The sequence below is a fragment of the Terrapene carolina genome, unplaced genomic scaffold, assembly GCF_002925995.2.
Source record: "Terrapene carolina triunguis isolate 2854851 unplaced genomic scaffold, T_m_triunguis-2.0 Scaffold517, whole genome shotgun sequence".
NCBI classification, from domain to species: domain Eukaryota; kingdom Metazoa; phylum Chordata; order Testudines; family Emydidae; genus Terrapene; species Terrapene triunguis.
In genome coordinates, this window is record NW_020664868.1 from 5,100,594 (window position 1) to 5,108,590 (window position 7,997).

At 67.3% G+C, this 7,997-nt stretch overlaps 1 protein-coding gene across 2 annotated transcripts; it reads right to left on the reverse strand.

The window, feature by feature from the left end:
• Positions 1-647: 647 nt before the first annotated feature.
• CKM (creatine kinase, M-type) lies at positions 648-7,700 on the reverse strand. Of its 2 annotated transcripts, XM_026658883.2 has the most exons (8): positions 7,609-7,700; positions 5,766-5,979; positions 4,830-4,984; positions 4,399-4,531; positions 3,242-3,413; positions 2,509-2,632; positions 1,518-1,707; positions 706-884 (listed from the first exon to the last, which is right to left on the reverse strand). In XM_026658883.2, the coding sequence occupies exons 2-8, from the start codon at positions 5,956-5,958 to the stop codon at positions 706-708; spliced, it is 1,146 nt and encodes a 381-aa protein (XP_026514668.1). In that variant the 5' UTR covers positions 5,959-5,979; positions 7,609-7,700. The 2 variants fall into 2 exon arrangements, with proteins under 2 accessions (XP_026514669.1, XP_026514668.1); XM_026658884.1 differs by lacking the exon at positions 7,609-7,700 and having other exon boundaries at positions 648-884; positions 5,766-5,958.
• Between the last annotated feature and the right edge of the window lie 297 nt (positions 7,701-7,997).

The following is a 7,997-nucleotide window of genomic DNA, read 5'->3' on the forward strand; positions in this document are numbered from 1 at the left end:
GCCGGGGCTGTTATGCCCAGAGTGGAGGTGGGCATTTTGCTGCATGCCCCAGGGGGGGCAGCATCCCCCAGAGCAAACCTCCCCCTGCAAACAGCCAGGGGGGCAGCAGGAGCTCTGGGGCTGGCCTGGCCTCTCCTGCCCAGACCACAGCCCCTGTCACACAAGCTCAGATGAGGCCAGGCAGAGTGGGGAGCGGCTCAGCTCTGGGGCTTGGGAAACAGTTGGCAGCTGCCCCCCAGGTGCACTTGGAGATAAGGGGGGCTGAGATGCCCATGGGGGGCAAACAGCTTGAGGCCAGTGCACAGCAGGGGGGCTCCAGCCCTGGGTGCTCAGTGACCCCCCAGCCGAGCAGAGCAGCTGGCGGATGTGTGGCCTGCCCCTGTCAGGCGTGGGACCCCCTCCAAGCTCAGGGCCCTCCACAGCCAGGGACTTGGCCCAGCACCCACGCACCTGGGAGTTGGGGAGGCGGTTCCTGCCCAACCTTCCCCAGAGCACAAGAGCTGGAGGGGGAGAGGAGTATGACAGCCCCTTGCCCCGGAGCCCCATGGCTGGCACTGGGACGTGCTGCCCGCCAGACCGCCTGGAATTATGGGCTGTTCTCCCCACCTGCGCTCCCGCCCGGACCCCCATGGACACAGACCAGGCTGCCAGGTGGCCACTGTTACTTTATTAGGTCACACGTGCCCGCTGGCGGGGGGCAGGCGCCTACTTCTGGGCTGGGACCATGTCGTCGATGGCCTGGCCCTTTTCCAGCTTCTTCTCCATCTCCACCATGAGCTTGACGCCGTCCACCACCATCTGCACCTGCTCCACCTCGGAGAAGCCCAGCCGGTCGGCGTTGGAGATGTCGAACACGGCACCTACGGCCTCGGTGTCCACGCCACCTGGGGGGGCACAGCGCCATGCAGCTGAGCCCAGACCCCACTGCAGCGGAGCGGCCCCACCAGCCTCCTGGCCCCACCGCGCTAGCCTGGCCTCTCTGCCCGCAGCTGCCAGGCCCCTGGAGACCCCATGCAGCAGCCATGGCCCAGCGTATTTCCTGCCCCCCACCCCCGGTCACAGCTGCCTGGTTGCCCCCCACTCCTGGCGTCCAGGCTGCGCGCTCCAGGTCTCACCCAGAGCCTCTCAGACGCCCCTCAGCGCAGCACACCGGCTTGAGGGCACCCCAGGGGCTGAGGGTAGCGGGACACGGCTCTGCCTGGGGGATGGGCAGGGCCCCACCGCAGTCACACACAGCCCCTGCTGGGCTCAGCCCTGCCCTCTCCCCACCTGTAACCCCAGCCCTACCCCTGCTCCCCACACCTGTGTCCCCTGCCCCAACTCTGTGCCCCCATCCTCCCCCAACCCTATGCCCCCCACCCTCATCTGTAACCCCAGCCCTACCCACACACACCTGTAGCCCCATCTATACTCCCTAGAACCCGAGCCCCCGGTAAACCCACACCTACTTGTGTCTCCAGCCCTGCCCCCCATACCCCAGCCCCACCCTACACCCACTTGTGGCCCCCGCCCCTCACCTGTGCCGCGCTTCTGCAGCCGCAGCCTCTTGAGGGTCTCCTCAAACTTGGGGTGCTTGCTGAGGTGGGGGAGCTTGACATGGACCCCGCCCCGCAGGCCGGTGCCCAGATTGGAGGGGCAGGTCAGAACGTAGCCCAGGTGCTCGTTCCACATGAAGGGGTGGCCGGCCTTCTTAAAGATCTCCTCGATCTGCAGGGTAGGGAGAGAGCCTGTCAGCCCAGCGCCCCCCAGCCAGGGTCAGGCCAGCCCCCACCCCCCACACACCCCAACTCCCAGCCAGGGTCAGGCCAGCCCCCCTGCCCTCCCCCACACCTCCCAGCCAGGGTCCGGCCAGCCCCTTCCCCAACAGCTCCCTGCCCCAGCCAGGGTCCAGCCAGCCCCCCGCACTCCCCGCCAGGGCCAGGACAGCCACAGGCCTTCCAACAACCCTCCACCCAACACACCCCAGTGAGGACTAGCCCCCCTGCAATGACCCCCAGCCAGGACCAGACAGACCCTCTGCTAACCACCCCCTTCCAGCCAGGGCCTACCCCCTAATAACAATCCCAGCAGGGCCAGGGATGCCCCCACCAGCTGGCACCCGAGCTGGGCAGGGAAGGGTAAAAAGATGCTCCGAACTCAAGTTCCCAGGGCACTGGGCATCTCTCCCAGGAAACTCTCCTCCGGCGGGGCCATGCCTGCAGGGGGCCGTGCAGCAGCCGCTCACCTGGCGTGTGCCCGTACACTAGCTGGCCGGCCCTCGCCCCCACTCCCAGCACCAGGGTGGGCAGTGGGGCCTAGGGCTTAGAATGGGAGCTGGGTGCCAGGACTCCTGGGTTCTATCCCAGCTCTGGGAGAGGAGAGGGGTCTAGTGGTTAGAGCAGCATCTGGCAGCCAAGACTGCTGGGCTGTCTCTCTGGTCTGGTGACGTGGGGTCTCGTGGCTTGGAGCAGGGGGCTGGGAGCCAGGACTGCTGGGCTGTCTCCCAGGTTGGGGGCGCAGGGCGCTTACCTTCTGCAGCCCGACACAGAAGCGCCGGAACACCTCCTTCATGTTGCCGCCCTTCTCCATGGAGATGACACGCAGATGGTCCTCCTCGTTCACCCACACCAGGAAGCTCTTGTTGTCATTGTGCCTGCAACCCAGAGCGCGGTGTGATGGCACCGGCACAGCCTGAGCCCTGGCATGGCCCCTCTGCCCAGCCTGGCACAGCCAGCACACCCAGGGCTGGGACTCCTCTCCAGCCCCCCAGCCCTGCCCCATTCGCCCCCTCCACCCAATCAGCCCTCGCCCCCCACAGGCCAGGCAGCGCCAGCGCCCCCTTGTCACAGCTGCTGCGGAGCTGGGGAAAGGGCCCTGGCCTCTGGGCCAGAATCTGCCAGTCCGTCTTGTACCTGCTGGGCTGCAGGACCGCTCTGAGCTGGGCAGCCCTGTACCAGGGACGGACGGGCTACAGGGCATCCTTCCCCGACTCTCAGACCCCCGAATGCTCTGCCCTAGGGCCCAGGGGAGCAGGGATAAGGGAAGGAGCATGCAGCGCCACCTGGAGGTGAAACTACATAACAGTTTAGCAGCCCATTACAGAGCTGTGCATAAAACCCAGGAGTCCTGGCTCCCAGCTCCCCTGCTCTAACCACTAGACCCCACTCCCCTCCCAGAGCCAGGGATAGAACCCAGGAGTCCTGGCACTGAATCCCCCTGCCCAGACTCCCCCTCCAGTGGCACTGGGGGCCCTGGTGCTCACCATATGCCCCTGGCATCGGGCCAGTCGCGGGCCATGCCTGAGGCCAGCAGCAGGGGCGAGATGGGCTTGTCGAACAGGAAGTGGTCGTCTATCAGCTGCTGCTGCTCCTTGTCGCTCATGTCCTTCAGGGGGTAGTACTTGCCCTTGAACTCCCCGGTCAGGCTGTTCAGGGCTGGGGAGAGAGCAGGGGTCAGCCCCGGTCCTGGCTCCGTTCCCCAGCCCCACAGCTCCTCTGCTCCAGAGCCCAACCCCCTCAGCACCCCACTGCCCTGCTCCCAACCCCCCACTTCTCCACATGCACCACCCAACCTCCCTCGCTCCCCTGCACCCACCAGCCAACCCCTCCTACTCCCCTGCACCGCTGCCCTGCACCCAACCCCTCCTACTCCCCTGCACCCAGTGCCCAAATCCTCCCTTCCCTGCACTCAGCCTCCCAGTGCCCAAACCCCTCAGCGTCCCACTACCCCACTCCCAGCACCCAACTCTCCCTGCTCCCCTGTACCCAACTCCCCTGCACTCAGCCCCCAGCGCCCCAACCCCTCCTACTCCCCTGCACCCAGTGGCCCAGCACCCTCAACGCCCTGCTCCCCTGCACCCAGCGCCCTCAATATCACACCGCCCCTGCTCCCCAGTGCCCAGCCGCCTCAATGCCCCACTACCCTGCTCCCCTGCACCCAGCCCCGCTACTCCCCTGCACTCAGTGCCCAGCCCTTCCCTTCCCCCAGCGCCCAACCCCCTGAGCACCCCACTGCCCTGCTCCCTGCACCCAACCCCCACACTCCCCACACCCCATTCATGGCCCCTACAGCCCCATCTCAGCTGCCCAGTGCCACCCGCCCAACCCCCCCCCCAACCAGCAGGATCCCTTCCCCCACATGCCCCATAAACAGTAAGCAGGCACCCCCCTCACAGCCGGTGACAGCGGCTCACCTCACCAACGGCCTGGCCCAGGGGACACCTTCCCCCCCCCCATGAGACATGTTCAGCTCACGGCCTGTGGGGACCCCCCCAACCCACTGAGCACCCAGCCCTTCCCCAAGCCCCCCCTACCAGCACACCTGAGTGCTGGCCTGCAGGTGCCCTGCCCCCAGCCTGTCCCGTTGTCCCCCGCCCCATCCCAGTTACTTCTCGGATGGGGCCTGGCCCCAGCTCCCTACCAGTGACAGAGAGCTTCTCGATGGCGCGGCGCTCCCCGCGGCTGCAGTGGGGGGGCAGCGTGTACCCCTTGATGCTGCGCCCAGTGCGCACCCGGCTGCTCAGCACGTAGTTGGGGTCCAGGTCGTCTCCGCCCTGCGTGAGCCAGAGGGAACCAGACCCTGTAATGCCCCAGGATGGCCCCCCAGAGCACCTGGTCCCCGCAGGCTGGGCCTTGCCCGAGCCGCTGGCCCCCAGCTGAGCCAGGCCCCCCCCCCCCCACCCCCCCCCCCCCCCTCCATCCCCCGTCCCAGGCCCCCCAACCCCCACTCCATCCCTCATCACAGCCCCTCCGACCCCTGCTCCATCCCCCGTCCCAACCCCCACACCAGTCCCTCCACCCCCATTCCATCCCCCATCCCAGGCCCCCCCAACCCCTGACCCCCGCTCACACCTTCAGGTTCTCGTGGTTCAGGTCGGTCTTATGCTTGTCCGTGGGCTTGTAGCCGCCGTGCCGGTCCTGGATGATGGGGTCAAACAGGTCCTTGAAGACAGTGTAGGACTCCTCGTCCCCGGACACGCAGCCCACCGTCATGATGAAGGGGTGCCCTGCAGGCAGCGCGGGGGGGTTAGACTGGGCAGGTTGGGAGGGGCCATGGGGCACAGGGCCTGCCGTAGGGTGCAGCTGGATGGCATCCCACCCTGCTGCTCCTTGGTAGGTGAGTTGGGCCCATTCCCCAGCGAGGGGGCGGCCAGGCCAGGAACCAGGCCCCTGGGCAGTGGGGGGGCAGCAGGAAGGGCTCAGCCCCTCTGCACTAGGCTCAGGGGGGTCACTCCCCCTCCCCCCCGCCCAGGCGGCCTGTCCCTTTGCCGGTGGCTGTGTGGGAGGCCAAGGGACACCGGGGGGGGGGGGTAGCCTCCAGCAGCCTGCACCGGGGGGGGGAGCCAGGCTGGGCAGCTGCAGTGACGGGGGGGGGGGGGCTAACGGGTCCCTGGAGGCACTGGGCGGGGGGGGAAATGAGCTCACAGGAGGTGGCTCCCCCCAGTGCCGCCCCCCGCCAGGGGCCAAGGCCAGGTGTCTGCAAGGCCGTCGCCCCGCTCAGTGGCAGGCACCTCCCAGGCCCCATCCTGGCTCACCCCCGGCAGGGCCGTGCTCAGTACCACGGTGGATGGCATGGGTGCTGCCCCACCCCCGGGTGGCGGGGCTGGGGAGTCAGGGCTCAGGGAGGCTGGGGACAGCCGCTGCCATGCCCAGCTAGACTGGGTCCAAAGCAGCGAGAGAGCCGAGGGCGGTGGGGAGTGAAGGGCAGGAGGTTCTCGGGGGCGGGGGTCAGAGCCCTGTCACAGATAACACGTCTGGCCCTGGGAGTGGGGCTCCGCCGGCGCCCACCTGGGTTGTCCACCCCGGTCTGGATGATGTCATCCAGGGTGAAGCCGCTGGGGGTCTCCTTGTCTCGCAGCTTCTTGTAGATGTCCAGGGTGAGGGCCTTGGCCATGTGGTTGTTGTGCTTGGTGAGGTCGGGGAACTCCTCCTCCGCGGAGAAGTTCAGCTTGTACTTGTTGTGGGTGTTCCCGAACGGCATGATGGCGGGCGGGGGCGAGTCCTGCGGGAACAGGGACCTGCTGAGTCCTGGGGGCAGCCGCCGGCTGGAGCCAAGGGCTGCTGGCCAAAGCCCCCCTCTGCCATGCCCAGAGGGCTGATCCCGCCAGCCTCCCATGCCCATCTCCCCACCCGCCTGGGCCCGACAGCAGAGCAACCCTGCTGGGGGGGCGTAGCCTCCCCCCCAGACAGAGGGGTACATCCCACTGCTCCCTCCAGGGCCCAGGCATCCTGTGTTAGTTGCACCAGCCTGAGGTCTCCTGGGGGGTGGAGGCACCTAAGTCAGGGTGATCCCCTGTGACAAAGTCGGAAAGTTCTTAATGTTTTGTCTGAATACTGTGTGTGCCTCGGTTTCCCCTGTGTTACTCAAGGATCTAGATGGTGGGACAAGGGTATGTGATAGTTGCAGAGACCCCTAGCGGGCAGGTGTGACGGCCGGCTGGCGGCCTGGGCACAGACAATGGCCGACACTCTGTAGCCTGGCCACTGATGGCCGGGGCCCATTCTCTGCCAGAGCCAGCCGGAGGTGTTGGAGAACAAAGCGAGAGGTGGAGGCCAGGGGACCTGCTTGCCCGGGAAAGAGACGGAGGACAGAGGAGGGCAGCTGGGGCCAGCAAGGGGCGGTCCCCCCAGGCAAGGGCTCGGGCTCCTGGAACAGGAGAGTCAGTGTCAGCCTCTGGCAGAGCCCAGCACCCCACTGTCAGGGCAGGGGGCACCCCTGGCTGGGCCAGGGTGAGCATCGTTGTGGCACAGCACGGTGGCAGCCATCATGCCCAGGGGCTGGCGGGTGGATGCCCATGGGACAGCAGGGGCAGGCAGGCAGAGGTCAGAGGCGATGCACCGGTGGGGAGGAGGGGCAGCCGAGGGGGAGGGGACGTATCTAGTTGCTGCCAATGGAAAGTTGGGTTCTTTTTCAGCTGCTGCTCCGGGTTGGTTATTTTTAGCCCCTGCCCTTGTCCCGAGAGGGCCCCGGGCATCTGCCGGGAGCAGCCGCAGCTGCCAGCTAAGCCCACATTCCAGGGGTTGCGTTTGCATGGATCAGCGTTCCTGGAGCCAGGACCCGGCGGGCTCCGATATGGGGCCCCGAGGCACCAGGCCACAGGGCTCTGGGAGCAGAGGGACCCAGCAGGGTCCGGTATGGGGCCCCGGCCCACAGGGCTCTGGGAGCAGAGAGACCCTGCACACAGCCCCTCCACCATCCCCCAGGGACCCAGAGACACTGCCAAGGTCAAACAGGTCACCAGCAACCAAGGGCCATCCCTGGGCATGCCCCAAGCACCAACCACTGGCCCTGCAGCCCCTCCACCTCCATGGGGGCACCTTGGCCACCAACCACCCTGCTGGGCCCCCCCATCTCCCCTCAGGAGGCTTCCCCTTCCCTCCAGGAAGCCGATGGGGGCATTGACATTTGACTCCCCTTGCACACTGCACCCACAGGGCCCCCTTTCCCTGTGGTCCCCAGCCTGGGAACACCCAGCACCCACCCATCCGCCCAGCCCCTGCCCAGCAGCCCCTGGGCACTCTCTGCTTGCCCTGCCCAAGGACGGCACAGACACCTGTCCCGTCCCCCCATGCCCCATCCCCCTCCTGGGCTCCATCAGCTGCTGCCTCGCAGGTCCGCGCCAGGGGTTACCTGATCAGCAGAAGGACGGGGACTCCTCTACTCCAGCGCAACAGGTGACCCAGGACAACAGCGGGGGAGCTGCCCATATATACCTTGTGGCCAGCTCCCATTGGCTGGCTCCGAGCAGCCAGCCGACCCCGATTGGACACTGCTGCCGCCAGCCCAGCACAAAATTTGGGGATGTCTCCAGCTGGCCTGGCTGGGTGCCCGAGGGCTGCGGGATCTCGGCCCGGCTGTATCCCAGTGACGAACAAAACAGACAAAGAGCACAGGGAGAAATCCCAGCTGGTGCATTGTGACCGGCCGGGTCCGTCCCACCCGCCCCCCGGGCCACGACCAGCTGGGTCCGTCCCACCACCCCTAAGGCGACAACCGGCTGGGTCCGTCCCACCACCCCC